This window comes from Panthera onca, chromosome A1 (genome assembly GCF_046562875.1).
Source record: "Panthera onca isolate mPanOnc1 chromosome A1, mPanOnc1 haplotype 2, whole genome shotgun sequence".
NCBI classification, from domain to species: domain Eukaryota; kingdom Metazoa; phylum Chordata; class Mammalia; order Carnivora; family Felidae; genus Panthera; species Panthera onca.
In genome coordinates this window covers 105,638,338-105,661,760 of record NC_138339.1, presented here as the reverse complement: position 1 = coordinate 105,661,760, position 23,423 = coordinate 105,638,338, and the positions used below count along the sequence as shown (strand labels likewise).

Below are 23,423 nucleotides of genomic sequence, written 5' to 3'. Positions count from 1 at the left end.
AATCAAATGTGGTAAGGTCAGTTTTTGCTGGTATTATTTCATTTTATTTACTTTAAAAAAATCTTTTATATGTCTATTTATGTTAAGAGAGACAGAGCGAGTGGGGGAGGGGTAGAGAGAGAGAGGGAGACAGAGAATCCCAAGCAGGCTCCACACTACCAAGCACAGAGCTGGATGTGGGTCTTGAACCCACAAAACCGTGAGCGTGAGGTCTTGACATGATCCGAACGAAGAGTCACACGCTTAACAGACCGAGCCACCCAGGAGCCCCAAGTGCTGGAATTATTTTAAAATAATTTGTATTTGTCTAGGCTTCTGGGTGACTCATTTAGTTAAGTGTCTGACTCTTGACTCTTCATTTCAGCTCAGGCCATGATCTCATGTTCCATGGGTTCAAGCCCCACATTGGGCTCTGCACTGAGAGTGAGCAGCCTATTTGGGATTCTCTGTCTCTCCCCTGCCTCTGCCCCTCCCCAACTCGTGCTCTCTGTCTCCCTCTCTCAGAATACATAGATACACCAAAATAAAAAGTTGTATGTGTCTAAACATGTAAGGAAGCTCTCTGTATCAATGAGACTAATGAAGAAACTTAACAGAAACAAACCAAAGATGCATGAATGTTCACATGAACAAAGCACTAGGCTTCCTCATTCACCCTTTTGGTCTCTCTCTTGCTCCCTTAATGTCTTGCCCATATTTTTTGTGTTCTAATGTGGTTCTATAAATAACAGACTTGGGTTATTCCTGAGAGAAGAATGAATTTATTGAATCCATGTATCAAAAATTCAAGTTGTGTGTTCTTTTTTTTAAAAGTCTAGTTATTTATTTTTGAGAGAGCACAAGCAGGGGAGGGGCAGAGAGGGACGGAGAGAGACAGAGAGAGTGAGAGAGAGAATCTCAAGCAGGCTCCATGCTGTCAGCACAGAGCCTGATGAGGGGCTCGAATCCCTGAACTGTGAGATCATGACCTGAGCCAACACCAAGAATTAGACTGTCACCCGACTGAGCCACCCAGGTGCCTGAAAAATTCAAGTTGCTTGTTCTTAAAACTTACTTTAGAAGAGAAAGTTGATTTCACTTGGAGTTGTATGGTTTGGTTTGGCATTTTTATCAAGGGGTTGACTTTTTGAAGGGGGATTATCATGTTCTTTTTTGTTTTCTCTCTGCTGATTTTATATTTTTGTACATTCCTGAAAATTTGTTTTGCCCTGATAGGGTGGACTGAGGCCAAGTGTGGCTGGACATGGTTTTCCCATCCTTTATGCCTTGTGTACTTTCAGGTTCTGAAAGGCGTGCAGATTCTAAGCTTATCTTCTCAGCCCCATGTATGTGTCATCTATAAAAGATGGATTGGTTTTAGCTCCCTGTGACACTTTTTGGTATATGTGAGGATGCCACAAAAGTTAAATTGACAGTATTGTAGTTAAGAGCATGAAATATAAATTTAAATAAGAGAAAATCAGTATGGCCCATTAAATCCCACAGACAGCACTCTTAGTGGGGGGGGGGGGGGCGCCCGGGTGGCTCAGTCAGTAAAGCGTCCAACTTCAGTTGATTAAGTGTCCGACTTCAGCTCAGGTCATGATCTTGTTGTCCATGAGTTTGAGCCCCACGTTGGGCCCTGTGCTGACAGCTCAGAGCCTGGAGCCTGCTTCAGATTTTGTGCCTCCCTCTCTCTCCCTGCCCCTCCCCTGCTCACACTCTGCCTGTCTGCCTGTCTGTCTGTCTGTCTCTCTCTCTCAAAAAATAATAAAAAAAAATAATAATTAGTAGGGAGGGGGAGATAAGGTTGGGGAATGCAAGGGAGATGGTGGGTGCTGCCATTTCATGCCACCCTGGAGCCACATGTATGCAGTTGGATATGGGCGACTGGCTCTTCTGGTGACGTTGTCTTAATGTGTGCGGTGAAACGTACCACATCTGCTCAGAAGTGCACGTGAGGTGCTAAGTGCTCATGGGCCGGAATCCTCTGGACAACACATGCGTGGTAGTGGGGTGCGATGCAGTAGCGTTTGGGGGAGGCATGGATCAGAATGGGATACGTGGAGTAGACTGAATGGGGTTTCAAGATGGAAAGCAAGTGACTTGCCTGGGTGACTTGGTAGCTTATGCCCTGCTCTTATGGGAACCATGAAATGGGGCTCAGAGGCCCAGATGCTGATGACAAGCATACCTTTAAGTAAAGCGTGGCTCGGTTTCTGATGCCTAATTTCATCCTCTGTAAAATGAACAGGTTGGATCAGACAGCCTCCAAATCCCTTCAAACTTGAGTAGTAAATAATTTTAGTTACCAAGATGAGATTGGGGGGGGGGGGAGTCTTTGCAGAGACCGGTTTCCCTTCATTTTCTCCCTTCACACGTAAATATTTTGTCTACTGTTGAGCTCGGAAACCCACTGTCTCCCCTGGAGGAGCATTCCAGTGATGTCCTGTCACCGGCCTCTGAAACTGAGTACCCCAGGCCATCTATCTCTTGTTTAAAGCTCATTTTCAGTGGCGAATCAAAGATCAAGAATGTAGACCTGTTTTTTACTTCCTGGGTGGAAACCGAAAATGAAGCTGACTGTATGTCAACTCCATAGTAAGAGTATAAGGAAAGGAATGCAAATGCCACCAACCGGGAAGTTTAAAGATTTATAAAAATTAGTGTTCCTGATATATTAATGACTCTGGTGGTGGTAGCCTGCATTTGTCATTGTCATGTTCCATTGTCATTCAAGTACTTAATCAACGCCTATTGTCAGGGCTACATTTATTTTCTTGTGTCTGCCTCGCCAGATCATTTCTCTGTTCTTTGACAGTACTGTGTCAGGTGCCCTGCATCACACCAGGGCCAGAAGGGAGATCTTGAGGGTAAGCCCCGTCCTTGATTTTAACCCATTGCTGACTGGCTCACTGCTGGGAGTGAGACTTTTGAAAAGTACAGTATTATTTAAATGTCTGTTTCCCTCTTTCTGAATAAGACCAAGGTGGAATCATTCCTACCCTACATGATTAATCCTGTACCAAATTAGGCTTGAAGGATTTTGCATAAGGTAGCAGAGTTACCATGTCCAAGTCCCTGTGAGAGAGAGGCATGTATGTATGTTAAGTAACATACATGGACGTTTGGTAAGTGTTTATACATATGCATGCACGCATGGCTCTGTGCCCTTGATTTTTATTTAGTGTCTCATAATTTCGGACACGCCTGTAGTTTTGCCTTACATCACTCTAGAGGACAGGAACAGTTACGTATGTCAGTGCCCCCCTTTTTTTTTTTAACCTCAAACAAATTTCGCTGGGCTCAGAACAAGGAAAAAGGGGTTAAACTAGTCTGATAAATTTGAATTCTTTCTTGAGCTAAGTACTGAGAGCTGGGTCACCCACTCTGTTCGCCTTGGTTGCCAGGAATCTCAGAGCAAAAATGTTTTGTTGCTCTATTTTTGCTCCATTGCACTAGATTGTGGCTGCAGTGGTACATATAAATAATTTTTAAAAATAGGGGGGAAATAATACATGCACAAACTCATAGCACTGAGATGCCTACTTATGTGTAGAAAAAAAAAAAGGGAAGTGAACTCACGATCCTTAACTACATTCAGATTCCATTCCAAACACCTTCATATCACTTGCTGATTCTTCAACAGCCCTACTTTAACTCTCTCCTTCCATCGTATATTACTTTCTTCTTACAGGATGGATCACTCTAAATTTTCTATTATTTGTGTACCTATCATCCCTTTTACTAGTTTATAAATTCCTTGACATTTTCCTTGTTTCTTCTAAGCAGAGTTTCCTGCATTGCACATATTAAGTGCTCAGTAAATAGGATGGCCAGACAAAATGCATGACACCATTAATAATATCACATAGACAGCTAATCCTATTTTTAGTATATGTATGCCCATTCTGAAATTTGGGCACTAAATTCACTAAATCCAGTACAGATTTATTTGTACTGGAATGGATTTAGGGGTCTTATATTTTTATTTGCAAAATCCGTCAGTAAATACTGGAATGGTTTTGTGTCTAGGCATCCTCAGACATACTGTCTTTTAGGTACATGCATGGTATGAAAGGCAGGAGGTTAGAGCCCTTACACATGGATGTCAGTACAATATCCTTTTCTAATGTTTTCTTTGATCCTCTGGCTGCTTAGTCACCTCAGAGACAGGATTATCTCTGTGGACAACCCCAAGCAGATCTGGTATGTGATGTCTTCTGATGTATGTAAGTCTGGATGCAAATGCCCCACTGCCATTCTTTGAACAGTTATGGTCCTCTCTGTGGATTCAAATAATGGGAGGTTAAATGCATTTAATGGAACTATTAGAAGAAAATGACCAGACACTCAATTTTTTTTGCCTTTTTATATTTGTATGTATTTAATTTTTAAAATATAATTTATTGTCAAATTGGCTTGCATACAACACCCAGTGCTCATCCCAACAAGTGGCCTCCTCAATGCCCATCACCCATTTTCCCTCTTCCTCCCGCCCCACCTCGCTGTCCACCTTCAGTTTGTTCTCTGTATTTAAGAGTCTCTTGTGGTTTGCTTCCCCTCCCTCTCTTATTGTATCTATTTTTCCCCCTTCCTTCCCCCGTGGTCTTCTGTTAAGTTTCTCACGATCCACATTTGAGTGAAAACATATGATATCTGTCTTTCTCTGACTGACTTATTTCATTCAGCATAAAAGCTTCCAGTTCCATCCATGTTGCTGCAAATGGCAGGATTTCATTCATTCTTACTGCCAAGTAGTATTCCATTGTATATATAAACCACATCTTCTTCATCCATTTGTCAGTCGATGGACATTTAGGCTCTTTCCATAACTTGACTATTGTTGAAAGCTCTGTTATAAACATTGGGGTACTTGTGCCCCTATGCATCAGCACTCCTGTATCCCTTGGGTAAATTCCTAGTAGTGCTATTACTGGGTCATAGGGTAGTTCTATTTTTGATTTTTTGAGGAACCTCCACACTGTTTTCCAGAGTGGCTGCACTAGTTTGCATTCCTGCCAACAGTACAAGAGGGTTCCCGTTTCTCCACATCCTTGCCAGCATCTATAGTCTCCTGATTTGTTCATTTTAGCCACTCTGACTGGCGTGAGGTGGTATCTCAGTGCGGCTTTGATTTGTATTTCCCTGATGAGGAGTGACGTTGAGCATCTTTTCATGCAGACTCAATCTTGAGAGATGGCTCTTTAGAGGGTGACTGGGACAACCGAATGGCTACCTTCCCCCACCTCAGCACCAAGCACACTGATTTCCCCCATAATCACGGCTGAATTCTCTAAAAAGGAATGCCAACTAGTCTAGTGATACCATTATTTTAAAACATGAAGACTTGACCCTGGAGCTCAAGGCTACTTGATGTCATCTAAGCTTTCAGAAGAACTCAGTGAGTAAATAATAGACCAGAAATGAAAGGGCTGAATTCCAACCCTATACCTCTCATTAATTTCTAAGCAGTGCTGAGGTAATCATGATGCTAATCTGGGCTTTAATTTTTCTCTTGTTAAAAACAATGGCACTATTTTGTTACGTTTTGGAAATCACTTAGTGATTTCTTAGGACTTAATTCAGGGCATAGGGTTGGTTGCAGCTTGGATAATACAGGTTCTTAGATTCTGTTGCTTTTGAACCAGGTAGGATGGACATTAATTTTGCTACTAACAGAGGAAGGAGAGCAGGCTACAGAGTTCCTGATGGAAGTCTGTCTCTCCTGGAGTGGGGACTTTAACAAAGTGCCATTTGAAATCATGGGGAGATCTATGATATGGTATTTTTGGAAGAAATCTTTCATAGTTGTGTTCTAGACTTTTTGCTTATTCATTAATTAGTATGAACAAACTGGAGACAAAATACTCGATTCTTCAGAAAGCATACATGGACATTGCTTTTGGGGAGGAAGAATTTGAAATCTATTTGGAGTAAAAGTCAGCTTGGAACTAGAAACTGTTCCAAATAAATATATGTGGAAATACATTGTTATGAGAATTCAATTGTGTATAGAAGTTTCCTTGGGTAAACAGAACTTGTTAAGAAATTTGTACTTGTCTGGAAATTTCTGCTTGGATTGTGATAATGGAGTTTGTTTTATCCCCTTCTGGCTGCCTTTGTTCTTTTTGTTTCTCTTGTAAAGTTCCTGATGGCTAGCTCCTCCTTGCTCTCTGTCATAAGTATTTATATGTAGGGCCATTGTCAGAAATGTTTAGCATCCAGGGCTGCTAGTGACATTTGAGTGTGTCAATAAAAGCATCTTAGTGTCCAAAAGAATGTTATTGAATAGGATTCATAATTTCTTCACAAAGCAAGATGCTAAGTACAAATTGTTATCTAGTGTTTTGAGGCTAATCAGCCTACCTTGAAAATAACCAGTATTTTGTGGAGGTGTTGGACTTTTTTGGAGATGCATTTTAGAAGTGAAAGTCAAACCCAAGAAGAGTGACATTTAAGGTTGCTGCGTCTTTGCCATTATTGTTACAAAGCAAACAACGGGACTGAGTTTCAATATATATTTTTTAAAGTTTTTTTATTTTGAGAGAGAGAGAGTGTGAGTGCATGCATGTTGGCAGAAGAGGAGCAGAGAGAGAGGGACAGAGAGAATCCCAAGCAGGCTTTACACTGTCAGTTCAGAGTCCAACGTGGGACTCCACCTCATGAACCATGAGATCATGACCTGAACTGGAATCCGGAGTCAGATGTTGAAGTGACTGAGCCACCTAGGCACCCCTGAATGTGAATATTTTTCTAGGCAGTGTGCAACCGAACAGTAATGGGAAAATAGGAACCCTGGTTGAAATATAAATGAGAGACAAAATAGAGAGTTAGTATGCACAGATATAAGTGTATAATCATGTACAAGTTCAGTAAGTTCTGTGTACTGGATGTGATGTTTGGCTGAAAACACAGATGAAGTCTAGTCCCAACTGACAGAGTTTACAGTGGAGAAGAGCAGGCTATGTATAGCAATAAATGAGACTCTCTACACATGCATCCACATAGGAATAGGTAATATGATGGGGAAAGTGGAGGCCATTAGTGCCCTGGAGTATGGATTCAGTGCCTGTGATGGATGGATCAAGCATCCTGGCGGGGGACCTAAACCACCACTAAACACAAATTGTGTATTCCACACTGTGCTGGGCACTTGATGTGTGTAATTTATTGACATCAGCTCTAGAGGTATGAAACTAGAGCTCAGAGAGGAAAAGGAATGTATCCAGGGTTCTCTAGTTAATAAATGGGGAAACCAGGATGCAAACCTTGTCCGACTGGTTTCCCTCTCTATGCTCCTGAGTTTACTTGATGAATGAATGAGAACTAGTTATCCCCAAAGTGCCCTGTGCTGGAGAGAATCTGGTCCAGTCTGGGGATGATGTCAGGGAGGAGTGCCCTTGGCAGGAAGAGGTGTTCAGCCCTGGAAAGAAGAGGGGATAAGTCATTGTTTATCCCAAGACTTGTCTTTGTCAAATGCTAGTAGAGGCTCTCTGCTCATATACTCAGTTTGTCCTCCCAGCAACCCTGTGAGATTGGTGTCTCATCTCCATTTCACAGAACATGCACTGGGAACTGGGGGGCAGGAGATTAAGTCTGACCAAGGCATGTAGCTGCTACACGGTAATAGTCAGGCTTTGAATTTGGGATTTGAACCTTGTGACTGGAGCAAAATGGTAATGGACTTGAAGTCAACAATTTCTTGAGTTTAAACATGGAACATATTTTCAGGATCCAGAGGGGGCAGTGAACTTGTTTAGGTGAAAAGAAATTTTGAAAAGAATTGGACAAACTGGGTTGGGAAGTCAGGGTATGATGGGGAAGGAGGAGATGACTCCTACTCATTTGGTTGGTATTTTGAAGCGCACACGATTCTGGTCCTCCTGGGAGGTTGTAGAAAGATGTGGAGGCAGATGGGGAAGAGGAAGGAGCAAGAGGAAGGGAGAGGGGGGAGCTTGACAAGTAGTTTAACAGCTGCTCCACATAGCCGCAAACTGACTCTGAGAAAAAATGGTTCTATTTATTTGCCGTTTCCGTCCATATATCTTCTCAACAGCATTCATCAATATCTGTCATTTCCCAAGGGGTTTAGGCATGTCTAGCAATTCATTCTGCTGAATTATATTTCAATACGCGGATGGAGGGAGGCCAGATTGCAGATGTTAACTCTGACCTATGCCCAGTGTTGCCTAGACACAGCCAGTACCCATCTCCTGGGTGCCCCCACGCAGGCTGCCATTCCAAGCAACACCACTTGGCATCAGATTATTTTGACCACGTTCTCATTAGAGTGGGCTGTATGTAATACTTGCTGAAAAATTAATTTTAAGTTGTCCTATAAGCCTTTGGTCTCTACAGCTGGAGCTTAGGGCAAAACTATTATGTATTTATTTTGTTTTTTTAATGTTTATTTATGTATTTTGGGAGAGAGGGAATGCAAGCAGGGGAGGGGCAGAGAGAGAGAATGCACTCAGCGTAGAGCCCAAAGCTTGGTTTGAACTCATGAACCACGAGATCATGATCTGGGCTGATACCAAGAGTCGGATGCTTAAGTGACTGAGCCACCCAGGCATTGATAAGAATTTGAAATACAGATAATCATCATCAGAATGGAGACATCTTGGTGGTCTAGGTGCAGTGAGGATTTGCTGACCAGGACTGGGTCTCACTGAAGAACAGGAGAGTTTGCTGGACGTTGCTACACCCAGCGATGTGAGTGGTTGTAACAGCAGGAACATTGCAGTTTTGCCAAGGTCTAGCTCATGTATTAGTTCACTTGATCCTAATATCTTCCCTTATTAGAGTTTGCAAGTGGTAATCATGGTGGATGAGAAAAAAATATTTGTTCTTTAAGAGCAACTTAAAAGGAAAACAAAAGGAAGGAAAAAGGCCAAATATATTTCTCTGTAAGTATGGATTCAAATTATTCCACTTAAAAATGTACTGTGTAGGGGAACCCGGGTGACTCTGTCGGTTGGGCGTCCAACTTCGGCTCAGGTCGTGATCTCGTGGTGCGTGGGTTCAAGCCCTGTGTCGGGCTCTGTGCTGACAGCTCAGAGCCTGGAGCCTACTTCGGTTTCTGTGTCCCCTCCCCCGCTTGTGCGCTCTCTCTCTCTCTCTCTCTCTCTCTCTCTGTGTCTCTCTCAAAAAGGAATAAACATTAAAAAAATTTAAAAACGTACTATGTGTTGGCATTTTCCCCCTCTATCATAAAGTGACAAGGGTAAGGATGCCTGGGTGGTTCAGTCGGTGGAACGTCTGATTTCAGCTCAGGTCATGTTCTCATGGTTCTCGAGTTCTAGCCCCATATCAGACTCCGGGCTGACAGCTTGAAGCCTCGAGCCTGCTTCGGATTCTCTGTCTCCCTCTCTGTCTGCTCCTCCCCAGCTCTCTCTGTCTCTCTCAGAAATAAACATTAACAAATATTTTATAAAATGGCAAGGGTAACTGTGATTGAGGGTGAAGAGAGCACCTTTGAGTCGTGTTACTATATGGCTTACAACTAAAGTTACTTTTGATTTAAACCTGCAGCTGCAGTTGATTGGCAATGGCAGCTAGAGATGGCTTGTCCAGAGGCTTTGATTTCTGTAGTGCAGACATGGGTGTTGTGTTATTTTTCCATAGTCCCTGGAGCTTTCATGGTATACAACTGGCCTTTAGTGACTCCCTGGAACATGTGTCATGTACCCAGTCTGGGCTTGGTAAACTGTTACCTTCTGCTACCTGCTCTTTCTTCCGGCAGATTTCCTTTTAAAGCATCCCCTTAACTTTCTCACCAGGCCCTTGTGGTTAGTAATGTTGCCCTGCCATATGTTAAATATAGAATGCTGGTGAGGATATTCTACACAGTGAATTTGGGCATCTCGGTTGGATTTGAGTCTTGGAGCAAAACCAAAGTTTAGCGATGACTGCATTGTGCTGTCATTTAGGTTCAGACTTTGATGTCCTTTTGGTGTCCTGTACTTTGTCTACCAGCCTCTCAGAAGACATGCATGGTCTCTCTATTGAGCATTCAGTTGCCTTGTCAATTGGAGATCCCTGTATAGTAGGTGGTGATGTCTTTAAGGACTTAGGGTCAAGGCTGTGCTTTGGACTTTTCTTGTGTGAATGAACAACACTTTTTTTTTTTTTTCTTTTAAGGCTAGAATAGTAGTTCAGTATAGGAGTCAGTGAACTTCACTCTCTGGTCACAGGTCTGCTGGTTTCTCAAATTATATTTATTTGTGCCATTAAGAAGAATGATTTAGCAGCATTGTCGGTGATGTCTAGGTATAGTTATTCTTTTGCGGTGGGACAAGAAATTGGAAGTCAGTCACCCATGCGAGAGGGAAGATGGAAGGAACCATGTCTCTGTGTTGTAGTAGCAGTGAGCTGAAGATGAATAAAGGGAGGCTATAATTGCTTGTGAGTACGACAGTCGCCGTGATGAGGGAACCAATGTTTAGGAGTGAGCAGTGGAGCAGAGAAGAAGAACGCCTTGATGATGATGGAGTATACTTGAGGACAGAGGCTGCTGACTCATGCATTCTCCCCGATTCGGCCAGTGACTTCTCCTGACCTTTGACCCTTCTCCATTTCTAAAGTTGGGAGTGCTCTGGGAAAAACTCATTTCCTCTGACTTGCAAATGATTCCAAGGGGTTAAGTTATTTAAGTGTAATTTGCAAGAGCAGGTGCTAATGTGGTGTAATGGGGATACCTTCTGAACAGCAAAAAGGACCCTATTTTTTCTTGGGAAGGCGAATGGTTTCAGCCAAGTAAGTGAGGGTTGTTTTGTGTGTGTGTGTGTGTGTGTGTGTGTGTGTGTGTGTGTGTGTAAATATACATTATAAAATTTACCATTTTAACCATTTTTAAGTGGTCTGCGGTGTTAAGTACATTCACAATGTTGTGCAACTGTCCCTGCCATCCATGTCCAGAACTTTGTCCTCTTCCCGACCTGAAACTCTGTACCCATTAAATAGTTAGTCTCCATTACCTCTCTCCCCAGCCCCCAGTATCCACGGTTATACTTTCTGTCTCAATGAAATTGACCATTCCAGGAACCTCATAGAAGTGGAATCATACGATATTTGTCCCTTTGTGCCTGACTGATTTCATTTAGCATGTCATCAAGGTTCACCCATGTGTAGCATGTGTCAGAATTTCCTTCCTTCTTAAGGCTGAATCTTATTCCATTGTACGTATATAGTACAGTGTTCTGTTTACGTGTTCGCCTTTCAGTGGATGTTTGGGTTGTTTCCATCTTTTGGCTCTTGTGAAGAATACGACTATGAACTTGGTATACACATATCTGTTCAAGTCCCTGCTTTTAGTTCTTTTCTGTGTATACCCAGAGGTGGAATTAAGCAAGGGGAGTTTTAGTAGGAGATGGGGAGGGTAACATTTTGGGATGTCCCTCTCCTGCTGAAGTGGTGCATGTGAACTTCAGGGAGCCTTCTTGGAGAGCTTCGGTAGATGCTCAGGTCAGCAGCAGGATGGTAGCCCACATGGAAAGATAAAGAATGAAAGAGCCGAATGTGTGGCCCCGTCTGCCTGCTCCTGGCACCAGCATGGTGGTCACCTACCCTTGTTCTTTTTGTCCCCAGCTCCTTTACCCCTGGATCGCCACCCCCATTCTCCTTCCCTCCCTCTCATGGCTCCCCCCAGGTCACCAAAACCCTTGAGAGCCACACAGCTGCTGCCTCAGCTTCCTTTTGTTCCTGGTTGGTGCCTTAGAGGGATAAACAAACTTTTTCAGAGTTTTATGTATAACTGAGCACCGGAAGCCATATCTAAAGACTGCTTTGTTAGTAGTTACTAGCTCTTATTTTCCCTTTGATGGCTTGTTTGTAGTCCAAGAGAAATAACCCAAAATGTAAGACTGTGGACTGACGGCTAAATCTATGTTGCACTTCAGGTGATAAGGAACTTTTTTACTGGAAGCTTTTAAATCTAGTCAGGTACCATTATTCCCTGATGATAAAGTAGTTCTCCAGAGGCTATATTTAATTCTTTATATAGCCATTCTGCTAAAATTATTGCTGACCTGGTATTTTCCTACTTCAGAGGGATACTTGAAGCTTTGGGGTGCTTTGCAAGCATGTATTTCATGTTTGAAAGCATGCATTTATGGAAGTCTTCTTGTTTCTTGGGATTCAGGGTGGAAACAAAGGAAAACACTCTCCAGTAAAGAGACCGTATGTAGCCTAGATAGAACCGAGGTACATTCTGGGTGTAGGCTTGGTAATCTACTTATTTTAATATATTATCTCAAAAGACTGCACATCTTCCACTGTGTTAAGTAGAGATCCAGTGACCAGAACAATAACAATAACAATAACCAATGTAAAAACCTCATTCAAGTAACTCATACCTCTGTGGGTGAAGCCTGACAAGTGCTTACATTGTTCTGGCCAATTGATCTCAGCTTTATTATGGACCTCTATTTATTGCCTCTAAATTTCTAGTTATGCCAGTAGAATATATGTAATAAATGTTATAATGAACATACCAGAATTTTTAAAATGTGTTTCCAAAGAGCACAGGGCCAATCACAGTTCCAGTTGTAACAAGCAAGCTCGGTTTGGTATTAAAATCAAGCGGCCAGATTGGTAGGCAAGCTCACCTCTCATACAAGAAATTAGGAATGGTATTATCCATTAATTTCCACCCTGCGCAGCTGAATAATGCAGCTGACAGATGCTAATTTTCTTAAATTGTAGGCAGCAAATGATGCATGAATACAACAGCAACACACTTTTTAGAGGCTCTTGGTAGTCATCAAAAAGCGAATTTATATAAAGTTTGATGTAGCCACTATCAAGTATGGCATGATGTTAGTGCCTTCTAATGACTGTCTTAAATCCATCTGTTGTCCTCTTTTCCCTATTAACGCTAATGGGGGTCTAGGCAGGAATAAAAACCTCCCATGTGCTGTGCTAACAGACCATTCAATTTATAACATTCATGTGATTCCTAAGGATAACACTCATGCAAGAATAATGACATCTAAAATTTAACCAGTGACAGGATTATAAATATTTTATTTCATATGTGTATAAGTGTTTCCTAATTTAATTATTTTTCTCCAGTGGCTTAATACAAGTTTATTTCTTGCCCACCTTATAATCTGCTGTGTCTTGGGTAGCGTTTTGTGTTTCTTATTTTTGAGGCTGATATTATTAAATGGCCATTATATAATGTTTTTTCTTTTCAGATTTTAGCATCACCCCGTAAGTGATTTTACAGCTGAGGAAACTGAGGGTTGGAGAAGTTCATGATTAAGTGATGGAATTGCTTTTGGGGGTCAGAGTTGGCACTCAGTAATCTGACCATAGAATCAACCACAACTAGAGTAATTTTTACCATTATTGGCAAAATTTATTGTTTTATGTCCTATTGGATTTGAAGATTGTATGAGATTAATACGTGGACTAAATTGAAAAATTTAGTTCAAACTGAATTCAAAAACTGATGAGTTACTGCACATCAAAATGTCTCCTTTGGGTTTGGGTCTGTTGATGTAATAAAAAGATCGAAGCCTGACAGAGAGTCTCTCCTTGACCAAAGTCTAGCCAGGCTCCTCTGAGCCCTCCTTCTCAACTAGGCTTCAACCTTAACCAATAAAGACATGAACAGACAGTAGCACAGGTTGAAGGTCAAGGTGATATCCTTAGGATGACCCTAGTCCTCTTAAAGTGCCTGCCGGAGAAAACTCAAGACTGTCAAAATTTTTGTTTGTTTGTTTGGGCTAACAGATAGGGTCTCTGTCTCTCAGCCTGCGTGGGAGGATAGAATCTGAATTTTCAATATTTGCCAGCTGGCAGACAGAGTTGGCCTGATCGCAGTTACACTGACTAACCCTTTGTAATTTTTCACTTCCCTGACTCGACTGAGCCCCTGCTGGCTCCCTGCCCCACTCCTTAATTCTTCTCTGAAAACACTCAGTTATTGTGTTCAAATGGAAGGTGAGTTCAGTTCACACTGGGCTCTTTTTTCCTGTTGAGTAGTTACTACTGATTAAAATCTGTCCTTACCACTTGAACATCACGCCTTGTTTTTCTTTGACAAGGCACACATCTGGCCTTGCTACCTACATGAGACTGACATATGGTACGGTAGCGTAAAAAATGTACGTGGTAGTGGTAGACAGAGTGACTTACGAGGAGGGGAGCACACGGGGGTCCCGTTAGCAGGGGTCTCTGCTTGCTTTCAAGTGCCCTTTGAGATCTAACGAAATTGAAGGGTTTGGAGCACGCTTCCGAGTCTGTGTAGGGAAGGGAGGCGGTTCAGCTTGCCTGTGCCCCTCCCACCTGAAGCGTGCCTGGGTTCACCTAGCAGGGATCCTAGCGTGTGAATTTCCTACATTGAGGATTTATTCGAGAACTCTCCCTGCTTCCGTTCTGTTCACCCAGTGGCACAAAGGGAAACTTTGCCGGTCACAGCTGCCATGACTTTCATACTGGGACCCTGTATGTGTCCTCATGGTTCCTTTTGGCTCTTTGCTTCCCCACCCAGACCCACCAGAGATTTCCTATCGTCAGCAGAGCCTCCCTGATGTGGCCCCAGCAGGGGAAGGAATATACTCCTGGCTACTTGGCCATATTAGATTAGGGAGCACATATTTTGATAGGAATCATTAAAAGCAATGTTATATATCATGTTCAGAAAGTAATAGAGAATAATTTACCAAAACACCTATACCAGCCAGCGTTAGCTTAACTTAATATTTGCCACATTCTTCAGCTGTATTAACAAAATTAAATATTAAATTTATTAAAACCACAAGTGAAAACTTAGTTCTTTAAACTTTTAAGTTCAACTCATGACCCCATTATCACCTGTGTATGATTTTTAAAACAATAAAAATATTAGAGCATACTCCTCCCTGGACCCATTCCCCATTTTCCCTGCCAGAGATTACTACAATTCCAAATTGGCTGTTTATCCTTTCCATAAAGAGATACTCTTCTTGATTTTAATATTATTTAATATTTTTCTTTTTTTGCAGTCTAAGAACTCATTGCCCTGTTTTGTTGCTAGGGTGGTAGGAGATGATGTTGATGGAATTAACAAAGTTCTCATGATAATCTGAGTAGTGATAGTAGTATATTGACTATTTCCAATGCCCCAGGTTGAGTGCATTCAATGCATTATCTCATTTAATCCAGTCTGCTACCATTTCTCATCTTTTCTGAAAAGGGGGCTGGCTGTGTGCCCTCTCTGGGTGTTAGAGTTCAGATAATATTCCCTAGTACACCATAGGGTTGTTAAGATGTTGGAAGTGCCTGGCATACAGTAAGGCCTCAATGGATTTTTAGCTATTATGCTATGCTGCGAATGAAATTAAAGAAAACAATTTGTTTAGTTTTATTCTTAGCATTTTAGAATGCTTGATTCAATTTCTTGATCAAGCATGGGTCAAATAGTGTAGTTTGTCTGAATTTCAGGCAACAAACATTTATTGAGCACTTACTAAGTGCCAGGTACTGTGCCTGGTAGTGAGGATATAGAAATAAATACATACTTTTTTCTTCTTGAGGGTTATAGGGAGATAGTCTAACAATTATTTCCTAAAAGAAAAAGAAAAGGACTGATTTATAAAATTTTTCAGTGAACTGAAATGTTTGCATTGTAAGTTTTTCTATTGCTAATTAAGTTCTTCAACTGTTTTTGTATCTACCCTTAGTTTATTTTTGTGTTTTTTTTTTAAACGAAGCACCTGGGGCAGAGCTGTGGTGAGGCCATAGTAGGTTTTCTCCATCATGTAAACCTGGACATAACGTAGCTTCTCTACCTCCTACCAGGATTCTTTTCTGAAATATGAACAAAGAAAATATAAAACCAAATATAGGAAAAGAAATAGAAGGGATTGGAAGAAAAAAAATCCACGGGTTCTGATTATGGAGGTTGGTACATTATTAACAAATGATGTCTTTCAAATAGAGTTATTTCTCTCTTAAATCATTTATTCATGTAATACTGATCTTAATATTCTTAAATGTAGTCTCTGGTTTTATTATCCTTCTTTATTAATGTCCTGCCTTTGGGTCTAAAGGGGACAGATTGCCCAAAGCCCCTCATACTTCAGCTTTTAGTTCATGTTTTAAAATAAGACTAGGAAAAAAAATAAAAAATCTGGACTTTAAATCTGTGGTCTATCTTGTCTGAAAATGTACCTGAATGTTTTTGAGGTGGTGACCAGAATCACAGAGGGTAATTATGTTTGAATTTTCAGTGGTAGAGTTTGTGCTTCAATTAATGGGTGTTTGCCATATTTATTTGTTTGGAAAAGTTTATAATCTCTTATGTGGGGACAAAAATCAGTATGATCCCCTTTTTGCAAGAAAATACAGGTTGCAGAAAGAAAGCCTGGCAGAAGATCACTGAAATGTTGATAGTGGTTTTCCCTGGTGCGATTTTAGATGACTTTTTTCCTTTATATTTATGTTACCTATTTGTGAGTGAAAAGAAACCAAATCCACGTGAAAATGATACTTACCATTTTTACTACTGTTTGGACTATATAGCTAACGTTTACTGAGCGCTTTAGTTAAAAAATTCTTTGATGCCCTCAACAATAGTCAACCGCATTCTCTCCATTTTAGAGACAGAAAAACCAAGTCCAGGAGAGGTTGACTATCGTCTTCTCTGTTGTCACTGAGGCAAGATCGGGATCTCAGAAGCAGATCTCATTTTCTGTAGGGTGTGCTTTCACTATATAATGGTGCAAAAGAGAAATTTTGGCAAAGTAAGTGTTTCCTTTGCCATTAAGATACACATTTCTGGGGCGCCTGGGTGGCTCAGCTGGTTGGGCATCCAGCTTGGGCTCAGGTCATGATCTCACAGTTTGAGTTCGAGCCCCGCATCAGGCTCTGTGCTGGCAGCTCAGAGCCTGGAGCCTGCTTCAGATTCTGTGTCGCTCTCCCTCTCTGCTCCTCCCCTGCTTGCAGTCTGTCTCTTTCTCTCTCCAAAATAAGTAGCATTAAAAAAAAAGATACACATTTGTGAGAGTACTTGAATTCAAGAGTTAGACCTCGTAGCATGGACAGTGATGGCAGCTGCAGCTCACTACTGTACTTGGATAGTGCTGGTAGTTACCATGCACACTGCTAGTAAATCACTTTATTTTTTTTTTTAATTTTTTTTTTTAACGTTTATTTATTTTTGAGACAGAGAGAGACAGAGCATGAACGGGGGAGGGTCAGAGAGAGAGGGAGACACAGAATCTGAAGCAGGCTCCAGGCTCCGAGCTGTCAGCACAGAGCCCGACGCGGGGCTTGAACTCACGGACCGCGAGATCATGACCTGAGCCAAAGTCGGAGACGCTTAACCGACTGAGCCACCCAGGCGCCCCAGTAAATCACTTTATATTGCAACACTTATTAACCAGTGGGATAGGCTTGTGGGGTGCATGCCTGAGGAAGAGAGTGAGGCTCTACTACGAGGAACAGATCTGCCGGGGAAAATCACATATTGTCTCGGCTGCAGGGCCAACAGCCACATGTGATGCATTCTTCCATGTATCTGAGAGGTATGTGGCTGGAATGCCGATCCTCCCCTCCCCAGTCCTTGGATGAGGTTCTCCACGTTGCCTGCCATCCTTTCTTTGTGCCTGTTTGTTGTTTGAGAAAGACGTGCCCATTTGTTCTTTTATCGTTCTGTGGATATTTCATTAAAACACCTACTATGGCCAGTCGTTGTGCATGTATTAGGGTGAAACGGATAAAAATCAATCATGGTTTCTACTTTAACTGAGCTCCATTACTGTGTGAATATTAACATCCATCCTAACTTCCTAAAGTCAAGAAGCCTTATTTCTTGGGGCACCTGGGTGGCTCGGTTGGTTAAGTGTCTGACTCTTGGTTTTAGCTCAGGTCATGATCTCACGGCTTCATGGGTTTGAGCCCCATATTGGGCTCTGTGCTGGCAGCCCAGAGACTGCTTGGAATTCTCTCTCTCCCTTCCTTCACTCATGCTGTCTCTGTCTCTCTCAAAGTAAATAAATAAATGCTAAAAAAAAAAAAAAAAAATAGGAGTCTTATTTCTTGGGTGTTGATAACTAGTCCAGTCCTTGTGGTGAGGAAGTAAGGCAATGTAAATTGGTTCAACTGTTTGACTTTTAAAGGCATACCAATACATTAGAGTTCAAGGTTGATGTAAATTGCTCAGTGAACCTAGACTGACATTGATGTCCTGATTTATGCAGATGAATACCATGTGTGTCCTGTGGACATGGTTGGATGACCATCAGTTCTTCAGACAGAGGAGCTTTGAGAAAGAGGCACCAGCCCCATTTCACCTTGACAGAATTCCAACTCTTTGTTTTGTTGACCATGATCTCCATTTTGTTGACTTTTTTCTGGTTGATTTTGAGATCAGTTTTTCGTAGTAGATATTGAAAAAGTCCTTGTTTGAACGTGCTTATGTTTCCTTCTGTGATGCTGAGAATGTTTTATGGGTTTATATGCATCCTTGGCAAGTTCCTATGGCATGGGCAGAAGTAACAAGGGGCTTTATCCTGTGCTGGCCAAAAGGTACAGATGCTGGAGGGGAGGAGGTTTACTTGGGTTTATGTGGGAAATCAGGGTCACAACTTGCCCCTGGATCTCCTGACTTAATTAAAACAGCATTACCCTTGTTGCTGTTAATAAATGTAAGGAGTGTGACAGCAGCAGGTTAGAAGGATGGCCAAGAAGGGACTTGCCCTTGCCACAGAATTACTGATGTTTTGCCTGCCGCTTACACTGTCTTGTTTCACCCCCATAGGGCGGTACCTGCTTCCAAACCCCGTGGCAGGGCAGGCCTGGGCCACCTCGGCGGAGACGTCCAACCTCGTGCGCATGCGCAGCCAGGCCTTGGGCCAGTCTGCGCCCTCGCTCACCGCCAGCCTGGTGAGTGTCCTCTGCCTCTTTATGCAGAGCATCGGGTGATACCGTCTCTCCACCTCCCTGGGGACTATTTTAAGTTCATTGAGTTTAACTAGGTTTGAACTTACAACCACATTTAACGTTAAGCACAGATTTGGCAATGTGCAATATTTTGCTCTGAGTGTGCTAATTTTTTCCAAGGCTTGTCTCCATCCCTCCCGCCTAATCTTTACCGTTTGTTTCTACTTGACTGTCTCCCCTCTTCCTTCAAAAGAAATGAAAATATTTGTGAGATTTTTGTCTTAAATGCCTTATTTGAAAATAATTCCAAACTTACTAAAAGTTGCAAGAATATGAAAAATCAGTAGAACATGGTGGGTCCTTACCTTGATTCAGCTATTAATCTCTTGCCAAATTCGCTTTATCTTCCTTGTATATATGTCGATGTAGATATATACCTATGTGTGTATATGCATATATATGTCCACACACTCAGATAATTTTTTGAACTGTTTGGGAGTAAACTGTATGTATTATGGCCATTTGTTATCACAGTTACGAACAGTGGCAAATTTATGGCTGCCATAAGCCTTTTATGTATGCTCCATTCTGTATTTCAGTTTAATCAATTGGCACGATAATGTCCTGTATGGCATTTTTCTTCAGCCTCCAGTATAGGATTCAGTCTGGGGTCATATATTGTATTTAATTGTCATATCTATTCAGTCTCTATCAATCTGGAAGGTTGCCACAGCCTTCCTTTGCCTTTTATGACACAGACATTTTTGAAGACTATAGTTCTCCCAATGAAAAAAAATGTAATGTTTCTCATATTACACGTGTTTGATATGTGTAATGTTTCCTCTTGGGGAAAGTCACATTTTGCATTTCAGGCCAGAATAGGACATGGGTGGTGATGTTTCCTTTCAGGGCTTGCCTCATGCAGGCCCCCGAAGTCAGTCTGCCCTTCATTGTGATGTTAATTTTGCCACCCCCCCTCCCCCGCCCCCATCATGGCAGTGTTTAATTTCTCCACCGTGGTTTGATTTTTTCCTCTTGCAAACGATAAGCATTCTGTAGAGAGATAGATTTCAGGCCATGTGAACGTATTTGGTCAAAAATTTCCCCTAGATTTCTCATCCATTGGTGACACCTGTTTGTTTGTATGTTTGTTTGTTCCAACCTCAGCACTTGATCCGCATTTACCACTTGGCAGGTGGCACCCATATTTGTATATATGTTAGTAGTTTGGACTCCTGAATTTTTTTTCCAGTGTTTTCAGTGTTCATCTTTATTTTCTTTAAAAAAAATTTTTTTTTCTTTTTTTACTGTTTATTTTGAAGAGAGAGACAGAGACAGAGACAGAGACAGAGCCTGAGCAGGGGAGGGACAAAGAGAGGGAGAGATACACAGAAATCAAAGTAGGCTCCAGGCTCCGGGCTGTCAGCACAGAGTCCAACGTGGGGCTTGAACTGAAGATCCATGAAATCATGACCTGAGCCCATCAGATGCTTAGCTGACTGAGCTGCCTAGGTGCCCTTCATCTTTATTTTCAATCACAATGCTTACTAGAATTTTTTTTTTCTCCTGGGTGTATTACTTCTCTACTTCAACCTTTGGCACAGCCTAGAAGTCTGTACAAGTTACTTTTGCTCTAGTGGTAGAGTTGTATGGTATGGGAATAGGTTTTTAAACATGTTTTACTGATGATAATGCAAATAATAAATGAGTGCATTGCGGTGCCTTGTAATCTTATGCATTGGTAATGAATAAGTTGGATATTTGAGAATTATTCAGTAATCAGGGAGATTTGATTTAGGTTGAGATTCTAGTCTTGCTTTTGCCATTAGGTAGCTGTATAAACTTGGGCAGATCACTTACTTTCTCAGATTTTATCAACTCAGCTGTACCTGCAAGATGAAAAGAGGTATTGAATCAGTCTCTGGAATTCAACTTCGGGATTCCCTGATTTTGCTTCTAGAATAATAAAGATTATGAACATAGTGAATAGTTATCCCTAAAAAAGTGTCTTTCAGAAAATTTATGACTTCAAAATTGACTATGATTTTCAAATCAAAGTTCATCTTTTTCCTCTCATGAAAATTTGGAGACTTATATTTAAAGGTATGTTTACAATGATAGTAGTTAGCATTTGCCTTCATTCCATCCCCAAGTTCAATTTTAGTTTTTCTTCTTGGGCAATTATATTAAAAGCTTATTTTACTGAAAGTGTTTACTTTTTAAGGAAAGAGGGAAATTCCTCAGAATTAGTGGTTTAAAAAAAATTTTTTTAATATTTATTGTTTTGAGAGAGAGAGCGAGAGCGAGCGAGCAAGCAGGGAAGGAGCAGAGAGAGAAGGAGACACAGAATCCTAAGCAGGATCCAGGCTCCAAGCTGTCAGCACAGCGCCCAACTCAAATCCACAGGGCTCTAATCCATCCGCAAACCGAGAGATTGTGACCTGAGCTGAAGTTGGACGCTTAACCAACTGAGCCACCCAGGTGCCCCAGTGATTTTTTTTAAACAGAAGTGTTTTTTGGTCACTGCAATATTACTCTTAACACTTAGTTAGTAATCCTGTATGTTTATTGCCAAGTAAATTATTCTGATTAAAAAGCACTGTTAAAGGGAATATATCTTACGTAATACTGGTAGTCACATAGTCAGAAACAGAAATTGATTCCTTCATTCTTACAACACATGTCAGGTGACCTAAGGCTTGGGAATAAGATAAAAAGATAAAGAGAGCTATTAATAGAAAATACAAAAGAGTACTCTCTAAAATCTGTCTGATGAGATTCTTAGCAAAGTGTCATTAAATTACTGGCTTATCTGCCCTGCAAGTTTTTCCACTGTTTGCTTGAGAGCAAAACTAGAAAAAGTGCTAAAATACCATCGAGAGCAAACTTAAAATAGTACCTGGCACATAACAAGTCTCAAATGTTAGCAGTGTAATTACTTCTGTTGCTAACCTATTATGGGTAAGCTTGAGTACAGAAGCCAGACTATGGTTAACCATTTATGCTGGACAGTGAAAGTTTAAAATGTAACTTTCATCATATCTTTCCTTTAGAGGTTTCATTGCTTCCTGATTATAGTTTAAGGAAAACTGTTTGCGGGCTGTTTGACCAAGTCATCTCCCCTTGCACCCGCCCTCCTGTTCCATTGTTGAAAGAGCAGTGACAGCTGGAGGAGAGCTGCCAGGCAGAGTACCATCTTATTTTCCTCATAGTTCTGCGATCTGCCCACATTTCTGGCCATATTGCTGATTTCGGTATGTCACTCAGTCCAGGTTAATGACTTTTTTGGCTTTGGATACCCTTTGCAGAACCATTACAGTTAATCTGTTTGCTGTTTCTTGGATTGGATGACATCTAAATTATCTTCCTGATTACAACTATCTATCTCTGTAGTGATAGAGAATGATGCTCCGGAGATGGAAATGTCCACTTACTAGAACTTACTTTTTCCTTTTTCCTTTTTTCCCTTTTCCTTCTCAAAAAGTGATGTTTAGCGTGGTGCACTGAACAGTACAATGTGCTTCACCCTGATCCTCTTTCCAGGCCACTATCCTCAATCCCCTTGCCACCTCCCTCCCCGCTCCCCCATCTCAGAGCCCCCCACCCCATCTCAGGGCTATAAATCACCCTTCCTCCTGACTCTTGTTTACCATTGTGCACATTGGTTTTAGTTCTTTGTGTTGGTCCCTAATACCCGCTGCTAGACTGCAGGCTCCTTGAGGGCAGAATTCCTGTCTCCTCTGAATCTGGACCTCACTGCTCCTGGCACAACTCCTTGCATGTGGGAAGCATTCAATAAATATGGTTGATGGAACAAATAATTATTCCCACAAAGTGACAGATGGCTTTAGTTGCAAGGCAAGAGTGATGTTGCAATTCTGTGTGATGGAACGGGTGGCCTAATAAGACCATCCATCTAAATACCTCTTTGTTTTTGTCGTTCTGTGTGTTACATTTGCCGTTAGCCTTGAAGTCCATGTAATGAGCCAAATTCCATGTAGTTTCACACCAGCCACTCAAAAAATAGGGTGACCCAGTTCGTCAAGAGAGGATCACTGTCCACATTCAAGAAAATGTGGTTAATATGCTTGTAAGGAGACCTCATATGGTCCCGTTGATTTCACTGTTTTGTGGGTCCATGGAAGAAGTAAGTTGAAGCAATGTGTGTCGTCAAGTGTGGAAAAATTGGAAAAACTGGAATCCAAGTGATTTATGTCCAAATGACAGCACTGCACTTGATAAAACAGAATTTCCTGTTCAACACAACAATAAACATTTCTGAAAAGTACATACTCTCAACCTGAGAGGTATTGATATGTTAGTAAGATATAAATGAAGGCCTCGTGGTTTGGTAGGTATGAATTTTAGTAAATGCATGACCTATAGTGATTTAAATGCCATAGGCACGCTTGAGGGTAATGCTAACTACCTTCTCAAGGAGGAGATTAATTCCTAGCCTGAAGTATCTAGTTTTCCTTGGCAATGCTAAATGTAGTTGTGCTCCCTCTCCCAGACACATTGGGCATTTCAGATAAATGGCACGTTGCCAATTCATCCTAAGTAGCCTGGTA

The 23,423-nt window shown here is 41.5% G+C and overlaps 1 protein-coding gene across 6 annotated transcripts in view; it reads left to right on the top strand.

Moving 5' to 3' along the window:
* The window catches only part of MAST4 (microtubule associated serine/threonine kinase family member 4), a 564,301-nt gene that overhangs the window by 154,417 nt on the left and 386,461 nt on the right, over positions 1-23,423 (top strand). For all 6 annotated transcript variants that reach the window (XM_078449281.2, XM_078449273.2, XM_078449270.2 and 3 more), the window contains exon 3: positions 18,731-18,855. In XM_078449281.2, the coding sequence (XP_078305407.2) occupies positions 18,731-18,855 (125 nt within the window). The remainder of the gene's footprint in view (positions 1-18,730; positions 18,856-23,423) is intronic.